Source organism: Plecotus auritus (genome assembly GCF_963455305.1).
Source record: "Plecotus auritus genome assembly, chromosome: 2".
Classification (NCBI taxonomy): domain Eukaryota; kingdom Metazoa; phylum Chordata; class Mammalia; order Chiroptera; family Vespertilionidae; genus Plecotus; species Plecotus auritus.
Window position 1 is genome coordinate 44426264 of NC_137771.1, and position 22109 is coordinate 44448372.

Here is a 22109-nt window from a genome sequence, read left to right on the forward strand (position 1 = left end):
ATGTAGTTGGGGACGATCAGGATGGCCGGGGGGGGGGGCTCTTGGGAGCGATCAGGCTGGCAGGCAGAGTGGTTAGGGGCGATCAGGCAGGCAGGCAGGTGAGTGGTTAGGAGCCAGGGGTCCTGGATTGTGAGAGGGATATCCCAGATTGGAGAGGGTACAGGCCGGGCTAAAGGACACCCCCCCATGCAGAATTTCATGCACTGGGCTACTAGTGTATATATATATATATATATATATATATATATATATATATATATGTGTGTGTGTGTGTGTGTGTGTGTGTGTGTGTGTGTGTGTGTGTGTGTATTGTGAGAGAGAGAGAGAGAGAGAGAGAGAGAGAGAGAGAATCCCTTTCACCACAGACCTCACAGTCCCATCAGAATCTACAGATCTTGTCTTTGTTTATTTGCCAGGGAACATAAGGGAAATATTTATTTCTTTCCAATTTTTACTCTTCCAACTTCTAAAATTATTTCAAATAGCTTCAATTTTAAAACACAACAGCTAATTTTAAATATGGAAAGAGAGGCTAGAAACCATATGGAAAGATAGGAGAGATTGTTATATTAGGAACCTGAACTAAGAGTTATTCTCTGAATTTACCCCCCTGAGTTTCCTGGTTGCCAAGGCAAGAAAGGGAACAAATATTCTATACAATCTTTATTTTCTAATAAAGGGGAACAATGGAAATTCATTCAAAGAAAACATATTTTTTTCTGGCTTTATGTATTAGGAATTTTTTATGTATATCCTTTTATAAAGGATTTCTTATAAGATGCAGTTTTACATAAAATATAGGAAAGTTTTTTCAAGTGTCTATTTTTCATTGAACTTCAAGGAAAGCCAAGCAAAGAACATTAAATAAGCTATTAAAGTTATTTTCTTTGTGTACCAAGCTAGCGTGCAACAGACATGTTGCTTTCCTGTGGTCTGGCTTTAATGAAAATAGAACTTAAAGTCAAAGAACACTGTTATGCCAACTTCAATTACTAGAATTTCATGCCTTAAATTGGACCCTCCACATTTTTTTATTTGGATTGTTTCAATAGCCTCTTAATTATCTCCCTGCCTCTCAATTCCATCCCTTCTCCCCCCTTTGCTTTTCTAAATCTTTCACTTGCACAGCTACCAGATGACCTTTCCTAAAATGTGACTGATGTCACTCCCTGTTTAGACCTTTTCAGGGGGGTCTCCATTGTTTGTAGGTGAAGTCCAGACAGACAGTACCTTCTTTACCTTCCACCCCCTCTTTTGCTGTGCCATGCTTTTAACTTTAGCCATACCAAACACCTGGCAGTCCTCTGGGCATGTCACACTTTACTCGGGATGTTGTTTCTGCTTGGGGTTTATCTCCCTCCAGGGAGCGATGCTCAGAGTACCCGCTAACCTTAGTGATGTGAGCTTACGCATCAGAGCATGATGCCCTGCCTAGTGCTCAGCTAGTCCTGAAGTGCTCCAGGTGTGCCAGACATTAACCCTTTAAGTTTTGGATCAGGACGCTCTCCCAGGGCAAAGATAAGGTGGCAAGGTTGGGGGAAGCTGATGGGCTTCGGACGTCAGCACTTTGCCAGTTGGTAAAGTAGTATTTCAATATTTCAAAATCCCAAATAGCTGCCTGGGTGGTGTGTCAGGTGAATAGCAGCCTATCTCAGCCCTCTCCTTTCTGCTCTGGCTCCTTGACACTCAGCCCTCAGACAGCTCAAGAGCCATCTCCTCTGGGAAGTTCCCCACCTCCCGGGCTGTACTGTTTTTTTCCCCCATCTAAGAACCCATTATATCCTATGTGTGGTTTCACCATAATTCCTATGTTCCTCTTATGCACAATTTTGTTTACCTTTCTGTCTCCATCCTCTAGAGCCAGGGGCCATGTCTGATTCATCTCTGTACCCAGCATTTTGCCTAGTACCTGGCATGTAGGAGGTACCCAGCAAGTGTTTGATGAATGAAAACATTAAACATTCTGTACCCTGACAATAAGCACTCCCACTAGGTATGACACCTCCCCATTCTGGTATGATAGTGACATAATCAGTTAAGACAATTCCAACCACATGAGCAGCATGTAGCATTTCACTACCTTTTACATTCTCTTCCTCAAGCCTCAAATTGAGAGGGGAAAAATTCAGTCCTTTAACTGGAGGAAATTTGTCAACGATATCGCTCCAAAAATAAAACAAAATCCCTACCCTGATGGAACAGAGCTTCATTTTAGTAATCTCTTTGTAGAGGAAGACATAAAAGTCATCAGGCTCATCTTTTTCCATGTCCCTCGTTGTCACATAGGAGGAAGGAAATGCAGTTCTCCCTCCTATGTTTGTCTCCTTTGTTCACTTATCTCTAGTGTCTAGATCAGTACCTGGAATATTGTAACTGCAGAAAATATTTTTTGAATGAAAAGATTCAAGTGGAAGATGAGAAAACATGGCCAAAAAATAATAATCTAAGCTTTCCTTGAAGGGTCATGCACCCTGATTTTTAACATTTCTGGGGTGCCAGAAATTATCCAATTGATGTTTAGGGGAATTGCTAAATTCCAGCCACAGCCCAAGGAATATGAAATGTGGGCTTCCTCCTGATACTGCCAGGTGGAGCCACGAGTGGGAGTCAGCTACCAGTTCCTCAAAGGAAAAAGAAACAGGATGTGGCAGCAGCAGCAACTTGAGTGACAATAAAAATCAAGCCCAGACATTTGGAACAAGACAGACCAAGACTTTGTTCCACATCCAGTGACTCACTAAACTGAACGAGAGCCTGGAAGAGCCCTAGAACTACACTGAGTTGCCCAATTGCTTCCTCCCTTGGCTTTCTTTCAGCCAGACGTGCAATGTCCAGTTGAAAGGTGGTTTGGATTGCCTTTAAACATGCACCTTGTGTTATTCCAGCTCCACCAAGCGCCTCAAGTCTGTGGAGGATGAAATGGACAGTCCTGGTGAAGAGCCATTTTACACAGGCCAAGGGCGTTCCCCAGGAAGCGGCAGCCAGTCCAGCGGATGGCATGAAGTGGAGCCAGGTAAGCAGGCAGGTGGCGGCATGTGCCCAACTGTGAGAGCGACGGCCCCTGGGGGCCCACAGTGTGCGTAGAATGAAGAGAGCAAGCTCAGAGCAGTTGATTTTTTGGCTTTTCACCATGAGCACAGGTTTGAATCTCACTGATGCATTTATGAGAGAGTAGCAGTGAGAGGTAGCAATTCAACTGAAAGGGAAGACTGGTAAAGAATGGTGGGTGATTTTCTACCCTGACATATTTTTACCTGCACAATAACCCAACATTCCATTCGCTTTTGTTTTTATACTAATTGCCTTTGGGGTTTGGTTTTTTGAATTATCTTTTAGTAATCAAAATAAAACTCTATCAACTTAGCTGGATGGATAACATTGGAAAGAAGAATGTGTTTCCTGTGCTACGATGTTTATACAGTACTTGGATTTTTATAAAATGAGAATACCTTAAAATATTTTTTCCTATGACAGGGCACCATCATGATTGTTTTTCTATTTAAATGGAGCAGTAGTCTTTAAGTCCATTTTAATGAACTAAGTAAATGATGACTTCTAGTCTAACTTCCTGGGATGGTCTAATCTTGATTCTGGAGTATTGAGAGCAATGTGAGTAATTACGATAGCAGAACTTTTTTGAAGTCTTTCTCCATGTCTGACCTCCACCTGGGCCAAGGGGAATCTTCTCCAGCGCCTTCCCCAAGATGCAAAGTCAAGCCTGGTCTAGAGGATAGAGTTTGGGCAGAGTGTAATCCTGGCTCCAGCTCCTGCTGCCTGTGTGATTATGGGCAAATTCCCTAACCTCTCTGAGCCTGTGTCCCCATTTTTATAATCTGTCAATAACAATAGTTGTTTCATTGCTCTTGAGAATTAAAGGAGGTAACATATACAAACCATCTGAGATTTATATAAAGATGTTTTGTGACCATTCTCCCTCACCCATGCCTCAGAGTAATTTCCTTCAAGGACAGACAAGCACCAAGAAAATGTCTGAACTAACCTCTTCATCTTCAAATCTTAACTCCTTCTCTCTTCCCCAACACATCAAAGACAGTTCTCAGAGGATGTAACTATAAAAGAATAGCAGGAGGGAGATTTTGGGGATGATGGAACTGTTCTGGATCCTGATTGTGGTGGTGGTTATAGGAATCTGTACATGTGTTAATATTCATAAAAATATATACCTCCCCCCCAACCTCAGAGCCCCCAGGCAGTTTTACTGTATGATAGCAAAGAAAACCAAACCTTGGGCCCCACTGGCTGAGTCTTTTATCCTCTTTCCTTTACTAAAATGCAGAAATTTCAGTTTTTCTTGCTTCTACTTTATCTTCTTTCTCAACTTATTCATTCACTTACTCATTCAATTCATTCAATAATCATCATTGGGAACTTTCTCTGGATGGAACACTATGCCTAATTCTGGGAACTCAAGGATGAATGGGAAGGCCATGGTTCCTGCTTTCAAGGAATTCACAACTGGGGGTGGGAAACACATCTAAGAAGCTCATCATAAAGTGAGTTGGAAAGTACAAGGGATATTAGCCTGTGATGCACCCTTTTCTATTTTTCTTTTTTTCTCTTTTAATCCTAACCCAAACATATGTTTAATTGATTTTAGAGAGGGAGGGGCAGGGAGAGAGGGAAAGAGATACAGAAGAGAGAGAAACATCCATCGGTTGCCTCCCATATGTGCCTCAACCTAGGGACTAAACCCACAACCTAGGTATGTGCCCTGACCAGAAATGGAACCCACAATTTTTCAATGTATGGGATGGTGCTCCAGTCAGCTGAGCCACCGGGCAAAGGCAACCTCTTTCTCTTTTTACAAACACAGCACCCAGAACGTAAAGGGGCTTCTATAAAGGTCACATCAGCGTCATTCCACACGTACATCATGCCAGTTCGCCTAAAGTGGCTAAGAAATAACCCCTGGCCTAAGTGAAGATGAAAATGCTGACTCTTCCTTGCCACTAACTGCATCATCAGCAGGACCTCAGCAGAGTGCCAATGAAAAGTTTATGTGCTATTAAAAAATTAAAAGATATAAAACTTTTTGAACCCTTCCTAAAGGGCTAATTATAGTCCTTGCCACTTTACCTGCTTCAGTGAAAATCATAATTGATATCTATAGGTTTGGTACATTTGTGCTGGAGTAGTGTACTGATGCCGTTTTAGGCATCTCAAAGCTGCTTTTTAGTGCCAATGGCCAGGAAGCTCTTCTACCATGAGATTTTTCTTTGGGTCCTTAAGTAGATTGCTTTGGGGCATATTTGGGGACAGTGGGGTTAGTGGAATATAGAGTACTTTGATCCAGTAACTTTTTTATTCGGAGTAACTCTTCTCTATCTGCACATTCTGGATCAAATGATCATGAATTTTAACATCCGAATACCTGTGTTATTTATAGTCATTAAATAACTAAAGTTTAATGGCTGAATCCTTTGGGAGGATAGATGGATGGATGGATAGATAGAAATATATATATATATATATATATATAATTGTGAGGGATTTATCTAAACATATTTAATATAATACATATAATGTATAATTGTGAGGGATTTCTCTAAACATTTAATATATAAATATAAATATATATGTATATGTATATATATATATATTTTTTTTTACACATATATAATTTCTTAGAGAAATTTCCCACAATTATATTCTTAGGCTGATTCTTGGTTCTCTATCCCTAAGTTATTATAGAAAAATGCAGTTTCATGGTATATGTGTGTGAGAGGCAGGGCAGGGGGAGGGAGGACAGTGGGTAAATTTACATTTGGCCACATTCTGCATAGAAAGTCATAATTGAAACAGGGCCTGAGGGGACATTAAAACTCAACTGGAGGATGTTGTACATGTTCATGGTGACTTTGGTGTCATTAACTCACACGAGCCATTTTAAATGGATAATTTATGCTGCCAGATGGTCCTTTTTGGGGATTTTCCATCCAGCCCAATCCCCTTTTTGGCACAGAGAACACCCTTATGTTGTTCCCACACTGATCTGGGCCTGCACGGATTTCCCCAGGGCTACAGTTCATTGATTAGGAGGCTTTCCGGTGGTTCACTCATGTAAATTACCTTCAGCGCATGTGGGGAGTTCTGTATATCTCTGAATGCACCAGCAGCCTCTTGGTTGCCCGCACTTGGGATAATTCTCTCAAACAAGTACTAAAGGATACTTTGTTTATGCCTCAGATGTGAACAAGGCCTGTGCTTACTCCCCTCTCAGACAGCTTTGCATCTGTTTACCTGCCCTGAGATGCTTTGTCAGAACTCCCGGCCCAAAGAGGGCGGAAGGTTGCGGGAGAGACAAATTTCCTTAAGCAACAGGAAGGCTTCGGAAAGTAAAACAAACCAGACATACAGTAAATTACATAGGCTCTTTCAAATATCTTTTGTAGTATCCTGTTCCCCATTAGTTTATCTCAGCACTTTTGTGCACAGTTCTTATTATCTGGGAAGAAGGGCATAGGAGATTAAAGATGATGTTAGTTTAAAAACATCAGACAACCTCAAGCTGACTTTCGCTTCTCTTACAATGCTGCATTTGTTCCCTCCACTTAGTTCTGTCTCCCAGTTATCTCGGGACTGAGTTAGATTCGAAGCTTTGAAGCTAATCACATGCTGATGAAATGAGTCCTATGAAATTCTATCAAGCAAAAATGCACATGCCATCAACTCGTGTTTATCTGCACAAATGAAAAACTGCAGAGAAACTGATAATGCAAATAAATAGGAAGGAAACCAACAGACAGGCGCCTTCATTGCATAATGCTTTCATATAGATGGTAAAAATTATAGCTACAATTCTTTTTAAGAAAAATTACCCTTCTCTAAAATGTGCAAGATAGAATGATCCTGGCTTATTAAAGAGGAAAACTGAGAATTATAATCCAGAATCCAGACTTCAACTCAATTTGATTTCAGAGTGTAAGTTTTGTCTTCTACATTCAATAACCACTTTGACCATAAATGTTTATACTTGTTTTTTAAGGTCATTTGCCCTGGATTTGTATTGAAATTAAAAACATTATATTAAAAAAACAAAAAACAAACTGATCAAAAGACCTGGAAAATCTCCCACTTTCCTTATCCCAAATCCCTGATATACCTGAGGCCAGGAAAGGAGTGTGGGTTATTAAGTACACAGAGGATACAATGTACAAGCAAATTGTATTAACTGTTAACAAAGTGAAATAGCTATCACTTTTTGCCCATAAAATAAAATAATCCTCAGCATTCAGATCTGGGTTCAAATACTAGCTCATCAAAGAGGGTCCCAGTGATCTGAAATAGCTGCTGACTCTCTTCCACCCTCCTGTAATTCATAGTGCTGCTTTCCTTTCTTTATGCCACTACCTACTGCTATTGTCTGCTTTCTCCCTCTACAATATACATTTCATGAGCAGTGGGACTTACTGGTAGTCTGTCTTTTCTACTGCTATATGCCCAACACATAAGAGTGCTTGGCACATAATAGTCACCGAATAAATATTTATTGATTGAAATCTATAAAGCCAAGAAATTTGAGTGCTTTCAAAAATCTGAAGCAGGACTTGCTACCAATAATTCTCTCAGAATTGATGTTTCTGATAATCTCAACATATAGGCTGTTATTCAGTCAAATCTAGTTATTAGCAAGTAGAAAGCAAAATGATTGGTAAGGCTCAGCCAAGGGCTCCATTGACAAGTAGTAGTATATGAAACTTTATTAAAATTATCCTTTGCCTTAAAGGGTTTTGCTTTAAGTTAATCAAGCTTCATGGGTTACTGAGTTGTATAACTTCCTGCATTTGAGACCACACCTGCAGTGAGCACAGACATATCAGTTTCAGCAGAAGTAAAGATAATTACTTATTGTGAAAAAACATGAAATTATAGGCCTTTTCAGAGAAATGTAGTATTGTATTTGAAACAGGAGTAAGGGCTACTTAAATTTTCTCCTATAGAAAAATATTCAGAGTTCAAGTGTGCCTTTAATTATATTTGATTGTAAAACTTTATTAACAAACATAATTACATTAGCCAAAATGCTGGAAGGTCTAAATATTTCAACAAAACTTTTTAAGTCATATTTGATAAATAGTGACATTCTCTGTAGTTTATTTTCTTTAAAAGTTTTAGAGATGAACTTCTTCCCAAAGATTTAGTAGTCCTCATTTCTGAAGGTCAAAATTAAGCACTATAATGGCATGCTATCTGTTCTTATCACAATTATTTTTTTTAATATGTTCTTATTGACTTTTTAAGAGAGACAGGAAGGGAAAGGGACAGAGAGATAGAAACATCAGTGAGAGAACATTGATAGGTTGTGTCCTGCATGCCCTGTACTGGGGTTGAGCCCAAAACCCGGGCGTGTGCCCTGACCGGGAATCCAATGGACCATCTTTTGGTTCATGGGTCTACACTTAACCACTGAACGACACTGGACAGTCATATCATGATTATTAAAGAAATATGTTTCTTTTAAAGGCATTTGTAGAAGAATATTTCAGTAAGCTTCTGGTCAACCAGGACACTTAGAACCAGAGTTCAGTGTTATAACTACTAGGAGCACAGTTGGATTTTTGCAGACTTATATAAGTTCATTGTAATTTTAAATATCCCATTTCAGATTCACTTGGGTTCCCAACTCTGCTGGTTCTAATTTGACTGTCAACAGTCATTCATCTATTGTAGGAGTGGGGGAAGTTTACCAACTTAAACTTGTAGCTGAGACACGTAGGAGGAGGCCCATTATCAATGCCAATAAAAAGGCAGCAGACTGGTAATAATAGTACATTGATCACAGACACTCTGCTGCATTGGCATATATTAGGTAACATTATTAAATCTCCCACCATCTCCTGCTGCAATAGCAATAGTCACTGTTACAGAATACTGCCCTAGGATCAATGGCTTGGCTTTCCTTCTGCATTTCTGGAGCAGTGGGAGAGCATCGTCATGTGACAACATTGTCTTCCATCATCTCTTTAGTATGGACACCTACTTTAGAGACTGGTGGACCAGTGAGCACCAGTACAGTAAGAAGGGGTCTGGTCTTTAGTGATGCTCCTATATGAGAGAAATTTCATCCAAATAAGGGGTTGTGACAAGAAAACTAAGTTACAAAATTAGCACTCTAACCACCCTTCAAAAATGGCTATTTTTAATGCCAAAAAAAGGGGGCCTAAAACAACCGTTTGTAACTGAAGTCTAAAACGTTACCTTTTATAAGAAAAGAAATTATCTTCTCACACACATGCATGCACACTGTGTGTGTGTGTGTGTGTGTGTGTGTATTTGTCACATACATATATATGATAAAGCATGGTTAAAAAAATTGCTGTTGTATCTCTGAAGCCTGTTTTAGTACCTGGCACATGGTATTCAATCAATATTTGTTGAATAAATAAATAACTAGTAGGGTGGGGACCACACGCGTCTTATCTTGTCCTTTGAGCAGAACGCTGCATGCATTGTTGAGAAATGAACGGAGCTCCACCGGTATCAGGGAGCCCAGGTGCACAATTCTGTGATTACAAAAGCTCCCAGGAAAACCTGCTGCATTTCAGCTGCTCTTGTCCAAATAAGTAAATTATCCAAATCTCCACAGTTTTCATTTCATGTTCGCAAATGAGGCTGAGTAGAAGAAAAAAAATGTAGCTTAGCTTTCTATGTGAAACCTTCCTTCTAACCTGTCCCTGTCACCATCTTCAGCACAGCGCCCATGGCTCAGGCAGCAAAGTGCTGGCTCATCGTGTGACCTTGTTGGGCATATATCTACGGAGGGATTTTAAAGCAGATTTCATTCCATCCACAACAACCTTCATGGCTTTCTGGGGAGGGAGCAAATAAAAGAGAAATAGAATGTATTATAAAGAAGGAAAAGTACAAAAACTGAGAATCAAAATTTTGCAATTCTTGTCCCCTGCCCTGAACAAGCCTGGGTTTTTAGCAAGCTACTTCCCTGAATTTTCATTTCCTCATATGTAAACATTGGGAACAATGAAATAGCCTGGCCTTCCTAACTCATATCTTTCAAAAGATTAAATGAGATGATAAAACAGGAGCTACCATTTATTAAGCCCCAGTGGTGTGCAATGTTCTGTGCATGGCAGTGGACATAGAATATTTTTAATATATGCAAAGTATAGTATACTTAATAAACCATAAAGCTTTATACAGATACTGTGTATCTTGTTTTTGGTAAAGACTTTGAAAACTCTGAAATACTATGTGAGTTTAAGACACTAAAAAATTCAATTGAAAACATACTGTACATATCTGCATCTGTTATATGTAAAGCACTGTGCAAGATGCTAGAGGGAAAATAATTAAACCAAGGCAGACCTTGTCCTCAAAGTGTTTCCAGTCCAGTAAAGGAAAGAAGGGTGACTGGTTAAACATGTACCCAGTGGTTTGTAATACAAGGGGGAGAGGGTATGCTAAGAATCATGTCTCTTAAGAGTTTATTTGTGGACTTAGACCATAGTCCTCCACTGTGACTGTTTAAAAAGAGCTGGTACAAAAGCTATTCCATTATTAAAGGAGCATCAGTGAATGCCAGTGCATGTTTCCTACCCTTCATCATGTCTTATCTCTTGTCATCTCTAAGAAGTGTGTAGAAAGCTGAAACACCAGAAAACTGCCGAAGTGCACAAGGCAGTGCCATCCTACTCCAGCAAAAGGTGTATCTTTCTGCACCACGATGCAAACGTCCTCAGTGTTCTGACCTGTGGGTCAGGATATTGGGCAGAATCTGAGCAAATATTTACTGAGAGGAATCCCAGTGATTCTGAATTGAGGTTAAATAACCAGAAAGTATAGTTGGAAGAAGAGAAACGAGACTAGATAGATAGATAGATAGATAGATAGATAGATAGATAGATGATAGATAGATCAGACTTACCTAAGAGTTTGCTGTGTTGATTTTCCTTTATCTAATAAATTTTATTTATCTAATAAATATTGTTAAATATTTGTAGAACTCAGAAGGTAGTTTTAACCCCTGATATAAAGAGAAAACATACTTATTTAGTATCCTTACGTCCTCTGTTTAGTCTATGAACATAATGTAGATAGTTCATAGACTTGAGTAATACCACAATTTGACTAAAAATAAAAAATAAACTTACTTGTATTTTGTCATTGGAGTGCTGCTAAAATTTTAAATATGTGTTTTATAACTAATACCTAATGTTTATTGAGCACTTACTATGTTTATACATTATTCTAAGCTTTATATATGTATATACAACTATATATTGTATATGTATCTATAAATAGTTTTTTTTAAATATATTTTATTGATTTTTTTACAGAGAGAAAGGGAGAGGGATAGAGAGTTAGAAACATCGATGAGAGAGAAACATCAATCAGCTGCCTCCTGCACACCCCCTACTGGGGAAGTGCCTGCAACCAAGGTACATGCCCTTGACCGGAATCGAACCTGGGACCCTTCAGTATGCAGGCCGACCCTTTATCCACTGAGCTAAACCGGTTAGGGCTATAAATAGCTTTTAAATATTTTTATATTTCTATGTATACATACATAGAAATGTGTGGATATATGTGTGTATGTACATATATATTTACTTAATTTGCAAAAAAATTATACAGATTACTAATAATACTATTTGCAGACTTATTTCCATCTCTTGTATATTTTGTATTTTTCCTACATAACTCATGATTCTGTTTAAATATTAAATAATCAAGTATAATGCCATCAGTTTATCTGGGAATAAAGTTCTGTCTTTTTTTGGCCATCAAAGTTTTTAATAAAATAGCTTTTTAATACTTGAGAATAAGGGGCTTTATATGGGGCACGGCAGAGAGGGAAGAAAGATTTCCATAGACCCACGCAGCTCTCAGGAGTTAGTAGCTTTTCCGCCTGGGCCATGCTGCCGTTTCTGACATTGCTGCGCACATCCCAGTTGCTCTCTGCTTGACAGAGACTTACAGTAATGCCTATTTATCCAATTCTGTCCATCTAAGGATTTCAGATACATCACACACTTATCAATTAATCAGAGACATGGCACCTATTTCAGGATGATGGGTGAATTACATCCTAGATTACGAGAAATGCTCACATTGACCTAGTAAATCAAGGATTGTCTCCGGATGGGCTCCTGAACAACACACCCAATACTCACATGGAGAGGATTCTCTCCAGCACTGAGACTCAACGCATGTCTCCCAAATAGGAGAAAACTGCAGGAATAAAAAAAGTCACCAATTTCAAAGCATCTCTTCAACTCGAAAAATTAAACTGCGATAGAATGAATGAACCCATTGAAACAGAGTTAATAGGCTTGCCTCTTCAGAGTAAAGTATTACTGATCCCCCTTTCTCAACAGCTACCCCTGTGAAACTTCAGAATTTTTAAATGCTGGGTTGCTTTGGTTTCTAGTTCTCTGGGCTGTTGGAGTGAGGAGCTCTGCTTGCGGTCCAGCCATCAGCCCACTGAGAACAGGCTTTCTAGACAGCTGTGAATGTCTGGTATCCATTTCGATGACATGCCAGCTCTCCTAGATTTTAACGTGGGCCAAACCCCTTATTGTCCTCCATGTTAAAGGAGCATTCCACTCTCCAGGGATTTTCCCACTTTGTGTGTAATGAGTGGTAGTTCAGGTTTTCATGTGCGTCATTGGAAATGCACTCAAACCATTAGAAATTCAAGGAATGGCAACCCAATAGCCATCTCTAATCTGAAGTGTCCTCTGTCATTCCAGATTATTCTGCTGTGTTAGCCATCCCAACCCAGAAATCACTTCACTGTGGTTCGCTTCCAGGACTCATAAATTCTGGGATGTCACGATCCCTTACCATTTAATGCTGGTCACATTTGCCATCTGCCTTCCAGCCATGTCATGGGTCTGACTGAAGAGGGGGTTTATCAAAATGGCCGTGCAACATCTCTCGTGTCTTAACTCTCTACAGGGAATTACAGAAGCAGGGCTTCATGTTCTAATGTCAAAATACACGTGTAAGGATTAAAAGCAGTCTGGGATGCATAAGAACAAGTTCCAGGCTGGTTATTCTTTGATATTTATCACTTCGTAGTGGTGACACCTGCTTCTAATTTTAAGAGTTCTTTTTTTCTAGTGGTGATTTTTTTTTTCTTCAGAAAAGAAATCTTATCCTCAAAAGACTGAACTGGTAATTTTTCTCCTTTTGATGTGCTTGATATTTTTATGAGTTTGTCCATCAGCATTGAAGTCTTAACATGCCTTCTGTTTTTAAAAAAATATTTATAACACATAATGATAATATTGGGTCACATAAATTTATGTCCTAGCCACACATTTGGAGACTTTTGCAAAGATGTAATTTCTTATAAATGTCATTGTCTGCTACTTGGACTACTTGATAGTTGTCTTAACTTGACTAAAGCCAGAGAAATAAACTGCCTTGTGGAAGTGGTTTAGTAACTTACATTCAATACCCATATTTGTATTTTTTTTCACATTTAAGGACTGAGTTGGTGACAGTTGTGATTTTGGGGTTAGTAAGTGGAAGAAGAAAAAGAGAGGAACCTTGTTTTGTCTCTTTAGACACATATGGAAACAGTCCTTTGGATTAGGGGTAGCCAGGCTATTATGTAGAGCCCAAAGTGTTAGCTTTTTAAAAATTTTTAATTTAGTATAAAGACCTTTTCCTAATGGTTTCTGGGTAAAGTTAATTATATGAGTAGAAAAAGCTGCAAAAGATGGTATATTGCTAGCAACCAGTTCTGATTGGCCTGCGGGGTGTTGTCTGTATAAAATTGGATCCTTGTGTTGGGTTCCAAAAAAAGGTGTGAATGTGAAGAAGTGCTAAATCATGACTCCAGAGAAAATGTCGGGCATGAGCAGTTTTTAGTTTAAGTGAAAACCAAACTTTTGCATTTGGACAAAGAAGACAGAGAGAGAAAAGGGTGAATTACTAACTGATATAAAAGCATTATGGTGATCAAGTTTCAGCACACTTGAATCAGACCCTCCACAAAGGTTGTGACTGAAGGGAACTAACTCACTTACTTAATTGATATGAAAAACTTCGCTGGGCATTTGTCCTCAGTGTCAGATAAGTAATTTTTAATATAATATATCCAAGATATGGAGACAGTTAAGAAAACAGTGCGGGTTTTAATAGTTGCACTCTTAAGTAAACGGATCTATCATTACGTTGTCGCAAAGAATGACAGTGAGCAGAGACATCCTGCTAATCCCTCTCAGATAAGTGTTCAGCGTAATTAGACAGACGCTGTCTCTTCTGCTCAGTGCAGCATTAATCAGGAGAAGTGCAGCTTTACACAGGAATTTCTTCTGATTTGTCATTGTTTAAAAAAATATAAGACCTTTTTTTGTCAGATACTGTGCTTCAGAAAAGGATTCATGTAGTTGTGTACAAGTATTTCCTTTTTTTACTTATTTTGTTGTTGTAATAATGTTCACTAATAGTGCGCTCCTTTTGCATCCAAAAAAGAAAGCTGCATTTGAAGTTAGTGGTTCATTTTGTTTTGTGAAATATAAGAATGATAACTACGTGAAGTATCTGTAAGCTTTGCAATGACCTGTTGGCTCATATATCTAAGATGATGGCATGACTCTGTTAGAGGTTTTCTTATAAGTCAAGGGCCGGAAGTTTTTTGCATTAGGTAGGAGCTTGAGAGACAACCTCTTTCTCTGAAAAATTTCATGTGAAAATGATGAAACGTGTTGCCCCTTTCCAGCATCTATAGGCATTGCCTTTAAAAAAGAAAATCAGTTTCCTTTTACCATGTAGCTTCTAGCTGTGACTCCAAACTACTGCATAGTTAGAAAGTGGTATCAGTTCATTGCACAACTCTGTCTTCCCTTCTTCTCAACGACGCAAAGGCCTTTGGAGGCAAAGAATAGGGTTATTGAAGGATGGCAGGCAGATTTCACTAAGTAACAGGTGGAGGTCAAAGTAGTTTATTTGTGGGGACAAACAAAGTACAGAGATGAAAAATCAAGTGCTTTCCCATAATAAGATTTAGGGAGAAAATGCTGACTACACTAGCTCAGATTCTAGCTGACAGAACCCTTTCAAGTGTTTGCTACTTGATTTTACAGTTCAAGCATTTTGAAGAGCTCTAAAGTTATATTTCTCTTTTCCCCTATGAAATGATTAAATCAGTTTCAAATTTTACTTTAAATAAAGTGATCAATGCTCCACGTATATCCAAGGAATATTGGGACTAATAAGTTCCCACTGCAGGTGTATGCAGAACAGGGAACAACAGAGACCACACATCACTGAAATTAAATTTTACCAGGAGGACCCTTACACTCCATGCTTTCAATCATGTTTGAATGGACAGAAGTGAAAATAATTTAATCAGCACTTAACTTCTCATCATTGACATTGGTATTGTAGTTGGAGAACAGTATCTATAAGGATATTGACCAAGCATGAGCATTGGGTTTCCCCAGCTTGTTGGAGATGGGAAGAAAGGGGCTTTTGTTTTATTTTTTCCTCGTTATATAATTATGTATTCATATACTGTATATGTTTTGCTTTTGTAGCTTACAAAGGGGCTGAACATGCTGGGAAAAAATATGAAAGTAAGATTTACCTGCTGTTCTACAGCAGGACCAAAAATGTAAAACAAACAAACAAACAAAAAACAAAACCCACAAACTTACAGGGTGGGGCAAAAGTGAAACATAGAGCTTTTACTTGTATTAATATTTATTAATTATTGTATTATTTTCCAAGCAGCTGTAAACCTACTTTTGCCTCATCTTGTATTTGGTGGCATATAAGACTAGAGCTGTCTAATAGAACTTACTGCAATGATGCAAATGTTCTCTATCTTCACTGTCCAATACTGTAGCAACTAGTCAAATGTGGCTATGGAACGCTTGAAATGTGGTTGTGCTAAGCAACCGGAGTTTTCAATTCATTTAATTTTAATTAAGTTAAATTTAAGAAGCCACCTGTGGCTAGTAGCTACTGTATTGGACAGGGCAGATATAAACTATACATATGTATGATTGAGTTTTTTACTTTTCAGCTGGATATCTAAGCAGAATGAGTAAAACATTTATGCTATGTTATACCATATTTATTTTTCAAGCAAAGGAAGTAATTTTGTTTTCTCAGAAATTTTTTCTTTATTTCCAGTCCTCTGTGAAGGGGTGTGCTTGCTGTGTTGAGCCAAAAACAATCATTCTCTGAACACAAGGGGGATAGGATGGCTTGGGGGAAGATGGTTGGGTGGGGAATCTCCAAGTTGTACATATATGGAGCATGAAATACAGTTTTTAAATTTCAGTCCTGACACTGAAGTGTCTGTATTTATCCTGAAGGGAGAGGAAATCCCCTTAGAAAAAAATCAAGACTTTCTTGTTGGCCCAGGGACCTGATTTCTCTATGACATTTTTCTTGTGTCTATTCCTTACTCTCTTTGGTTGTAAATTGTCACTCACAAATGAACACTTGGAATACATTAGAGAATTCATTATTTCTTTTCTCCTGAATAATCCATATCATTTTCATTCCATTCTCCCTTTTTAAAAATAGAAGAACTCACTTGTATCCAGGCCCTTTAAATTACCTGAACTTCTTTATGATGTGGTAATTCTTTGGGGGGCCCTTTTAGCTTATTTTAAATGGTTGCCTATAGTGTAAGAAGGATAAACCTCAGAAGCGGTATTAGCTCTCATTTTATTCTCTCCATCATAAAAATGATTTTAAAACATTTTTATTCACTGGAAAGGTTAAAAGTCAAACTAGTCTGAATGTTTTACCTTTTTTATTGTGGAGTGTGTTCATCATCATAAATTACACTAGAATGAACCCTAATGTATTTTATCATTAGGACACAAATCCAAGTTGAGTGCAGTATCTTCAGCTACCTCCTCATGTCACAAAGCATGTGTTTATACCCACAGGAAGGGAACAGTTCTTTAACTGTGGGATTAATCTGTCCATTCACAGCCTTTATTTAGCATCCCAGTTGGAGACGATCTCATCACAAGGTGCAGCTGAAATGGGCCTAGGAAGGGCCTGTTCTTGCCTGTGGGGCAGCTGCAGAGCTCTGCATCTGGAACAGATGAGTCTGGGCATAAATGCGCCGGTGGTGGATGACTTGGAAAAGTGGTACTGGTACTCAGCTTTCATCCTGTGCTCGAGAAATGACACTGAAATGTATGCTTCACTGTTAGTCTGACTGACAGGCCTGGGGCATTCGTTCCCCACACTTAGACTGGGAGGTAGAGAGGAATCTGAGTGCCCGAATGTAAGGAGAACAGTCACAGTAGCAGTTAGCATGCCATTTAGGCTGAAGAAAAATATTTAGGTATCATTATTTTTTAAAAGTATTTTTTATTGATTTTTAGAGAGAGAAGAAGGGAGAGGACTAGAGAGATAGAAACATCGATGAAAGAGAAACATCATGGATCGACTGCCTCTTGTGCACCCCTCACTAGGGATCCAATCCGGGGCATGTGCCCTGACTGGGAATCGAACCAGTGACCTAGAATAGTTAAATAATTGTAACTTTTTTCAGAAATAGGCTTCTTGGAGGGGTACACCGAAAGGAGGAAGAGCTTTGTCTCGCTGAGTTCAAATCCTAGCTTCTCTGCACACTTAACTGTATGGCCACTCAGCGTCAGGACTTCTCTCCCCCAGTTATCCTCTCTGAGTCACTGCGTCTGTCCATCTGCTGGGCCATTTCTGCAAGCGAGCATGCTTTACTGTCTCCCATCTTCAGAAAGCTCCACCTTGCTTCGCTCCCTCTCCCTGTAGCTACTACCCTATGTTTCTGCTTCCCTCTGCAGACTAACTTCATCAAAGAGGTGACTGCCCCTGTTTTCCCTGCTTCTTCACTTCCCATTGATTTTGTAAACCACTCTACCCTGTCTTCCATGTATATTCTCAACCTTGACCTCTCAATAGCATTCAACTCCCTCAATCACAACCTTCTTCTTGAAATACTTTCTTGGTTTCTGTAAAACTACACTTTACTATGAATTAAATACCTCAATTTAGTTGCCTATTTTGACACTGATTTTGGTAGCTCAGAGGCTTTCCTTGATGTCAAGACTTACTTAATTCTAAATTATAGTGTTAGACTTTACCTCTGATCAAGTGAGGCATTGCTGCATTACAACATACACTAGACTTATAAGATATCAATGACTCCTGAAAGACGAATTTTGATCCTTTCTGTTTATGTCTTCAGGAGAAAGCAACTTGTTGAGTACGCAAGAGGCCTATTGTAAATATTAAATGTATGTATTTTCTGTTTTACAGTTTAACATCTTTCAGTCATGATCTTCTAGGCATGTGTGATATTTATTTATTGGAGGTTCTGTGCTAGAATTACTGGTGATGCATTCAGTATGTTTAATAAAATCCTAAGTGATCCATACTAAGGCCAAAAAAACCTTTTGATATGTAAGACAAGGTGATTCTTAGTCTACTTAAGAGTTTTTCTTTTTGCATATTCTTTTGCAAGTAATATACCCTTTCTTTGATTTTTTTTCCCTTTGAATAGCCAAATTAGAAACCTCAGCCCTAAATATACTTAAATAGAGGCCCAGTGCACGAATTCATGCACAGGTGGGGTCCTGCTTGGCCTGCCCTGATTGGGCCAGGCCGGCCACAGGGAAGGGACGCAGGAGGTCGGCCAGCCGGCCCCACCCCCTGGTCGAACTCCCAGTTGAACTCCTGGTGGAACTCCCAGCCAAGGGGACAATTTGCCTATTAGCCTTTTATTATATAGAATTGGCTTAAATAGGACACTTTCTGTAGTATGCAAAGGGAACTACATGAGGGAGTGTGAAATTTCACACAGTGTACAAGCTTTAGAAATGAGAGACCTGGGTCTGGAATATCAATTAGGAGCTGAATGATCTTGAGCATGCTGCTTGACATCTCTTGATACCTAGTTTCTGTAACATTAAGTTATAGGTAGACAGGACAATAATACCCATCTATCTGAAATAAAGATGTTAAGGATCTGAGATAGTCATGATTATAGTAGTCCCCCATTATCCACAGAGGATAACTTCCAAAACCCCCAATGGATGCCTGAAACTACAGATAGTACCAAATCCTATATACACTGTTTTCCTATATATACACGCCTGTGATAAAATTTAATTTATAAATTAGGCACAGTAAGAGACTAACAACAATAGCTAATAATAAAATAGAAAAAATATAACAATATACACTGAGTGGCCAGATTATTATGATCTCTGAACGCATAATAATCTGGCCTCTCAATAATAATCTAATATATTTATATTAGAGGCCCGGTGTATGAATTCGTGCATGGGTGGGGTCCAGCCAGCCTGGCCAGGGGGAGGGGACATGGGCGGTTGGCCAGCCTGCCTGCTGGTCAAACTCCTGGTCCAGGGGACAATTTGCATATTAGCCTTTTATTATATAGGATATACACTGAGTGGCCAGATTATTATGCGTTCAGAGATCATAATAATCTGGCCACTCAGTGTATTGTATTAAAAGTTATGTGAATGTACTATCCCTCTTGCAAAATATATTAATGTACTGTACTTACCTTTTCACTTAAATGAAGCTCTTTATGGCTTCTCTTTGGCATATCTGAATTGCCAGCATCACTACTCTTGCACTTTGGGGCCATTGTTAAATAAAATAAGGGTTGCTCTAGCTGGTTTGGCTCAGTGGATAGAGCATCGGCCTGCGGATTGGGGGGTCCCAGGTTCGATTCCAGTCAAGGGCATGTACCTTGGTTGTGGGCACATCCCCAGTAGGGGGTGTGCAGGAGGCAGCTGATCAATGTTTCTCTCTCATCAATGTTTCTAACTTTCTATCCCTCTCCCTTCCTGTCTGTAAAAATCAATAAAATATATTAAAAATAAATCAATCAATCAATAAATAAATAAATAAAATAAGGGTTACCTGAACACAATCACTGCAATCTACTAAAATCAATCTGATAACCCAGACAGCTACTAAGTGACTAGCAGGGTGGGTAGCATATACAGTGTGGGTACACTGGACAAAGGGATGACTCACATCCCGAGCGAGATGGAGCAGGAAGACATGAGATTTCATCGTGCTACTCAGAACAGCACGCAATTTAAAACTTATGAATTGTTTATTTCTGGAATTTTCCATTTAATATTTTCATACCACAGTTGACTACAGATAACTGTAATCATGGGAAGCAAACTACAGATAAGGGAGGACTACTATCCATGGCATATAGCACGTATTCCATAATCTGTAGCTCTTACTATTTTCAGTCTGTTTTTTGAAAATGATCAAAATGCAGAAGTTTGATGATCAAACTTCTGGCTCTCTTGAGGCCCCTAGATGGATGAAAGTGTCCAACAGCCTTTAGGTTTGGTATGAGAGTTGTGTTAGTAAAGCAGTAGTAAAACTAGGTCATGGGGAATTAGATGATGGCAATGGATAGGAGAATATCTAAAGTCAAACATGAACAGCCAAACTTTCAGCATTCTGTGGTCCTCTCTAACTTGCTTATCTATTGGATTTTTAAAACTAAAGTGCAGAGTTTGCTTGTTTCCAGAGTTTCTCTCAGATTGTGAGTATAAATGAACATTATTGAAAGTCAACATTTTTTTAACATTAAAAAAAGACACATGTACCAGTTAAGTCTTCTCTGGCAACTTGAATTACATCACCCAAACTCCAACAACAGACAAGATAAAGTCCTGCTGTCCTGAACAGCTTTTACCAGGGATAATTTTCACAAGACAATGAGTATTTGAATACGTCCTCTGACAACTGAGCAGTAACACTGACCTATTGCAGTTTTTTCAAGCAAAAAAACAGCATTGTACTATCTTGTTATTCCTGTAGGATTTGCTTCACAATTGTCACTGTAAAGTTCTTGGTTAAAGTGTTGGGTAAATCTCATAATTTGGAAGAGTGGGGGAGTTGAAATTAATTGTTTCCCTTGTACCCCGTATCGTTTTTAAAAAATTTCTTTAACAGCAGGTTGCAGCAAAAAACTTACCAAAAACAAACCTTGATTTGTTATAGGAGACCCCAAGAATTATATTTGTGTTGCCCTAAACTGTTTGATCTGATTTTGCTATTGATGTTTCTTGAAAGAATAAGGGGGAAATAGAAAATTTCATAAATGTTTACATCATTGAAATAACCATTTGTTGGCCTTTTTCCCCCACAGGAAGCTGTCTTAACCATTTTCTCTAGGCAAGTGTAGGCTAATGCAAAACCCCACAACCTAAGATGGATTTGCTAAAAATAATGGAAACTTGTGGAATTCTAGAGAGTAATCAGTGCACAGTGGGCATCTTTAATGCACACATTTCTAGCACTGACAGTCTTATATTTCAATATCATGTTAGTTTTCTATTGCTGTATAAAAAATTACCACAAACTTAGCTTAAAACAACATGCAAATCTTATCTCACAGTTTCCATGGGTCATGAGTCTGGGTACAACAAAGCTGGTCACTCTGTGTATGGTCTGTCCCACAAGGCTGCAATCAAAATTTTGTCCAGGCTACATTAGCTCAGAGTCCTCTTGCAAACTTGTCTGATTGTTGACATAATTCAGTTTCTTTTATTTCATTTTATTTTATTTCATTTTATTTTATTTTATTTTATTTTATTTTATTTTATTTTATTTTATTGTTGTTGATTTCAGAGAGGAAGGGAGAAGGAGAGAGAGATAGAAACATCAATGATGAGAGAAAATCATTGATCATCTGCCTCCTGCATGCCCCACACTGGGGATGGAACCTGCAACCCAGGCATGTGCCCTGACCAGGAATTGAACTGTGACCTGGTTCAGAGGTTAATGCTCTACCACTGAGCCATGCCAGCTGGGCAGAATTCAGTTTCTTGTAGCTTTAACACTAAGGCCTAACTTTTTTAAAGCAGGATATCCGCTAGGGTACCACTTAGTCCCTAGAGGTCCCTGCAGTTCCTTGACATGTGGCCCTCTCACAGGCCTTTTTATAGTATGGTAGCTTACTTCTTCAAAACCATCATGAGAATCTCTCTGACTTCTAATCACTCTTTAAAAGGGTTCACCTGATTAGGTCAGGCCCACCCAGAATAATAACTTTTAACTTAACTAAAAGTAATCTGATTAGGGACCTTAATTACATCTGC

General features: G+C 38.8%; 1 protein-coding gene across 12 annotated transcripts in view; it reads left to right on the forward strand.

The window, feature by feature from the left end:
• The window catches only part of NFIA (nuclear factor I A), a gene marked incomplete at its 3' end in the record, with an annotated part of 384408 nt that overhangs the window by 276786 nt on the left and 85513 nt on the right, over nucleotides 1-22109 (forward strand). For all 12 annotated transcript variants that reach the window (XM_080656321.1, XM_080656311.1, XM_080656316.1 and 9 more), the window contains exon 6: nucleotides 2886-3013. In XM_080656321.1, the coding sequence (XP_080512447.1) occupies nucleotides 2886-3013 (128 nt within the window). The remainder of the gene's footprint in view (nucleotides 1-2885; nucleotides 3014-22109) is intronic.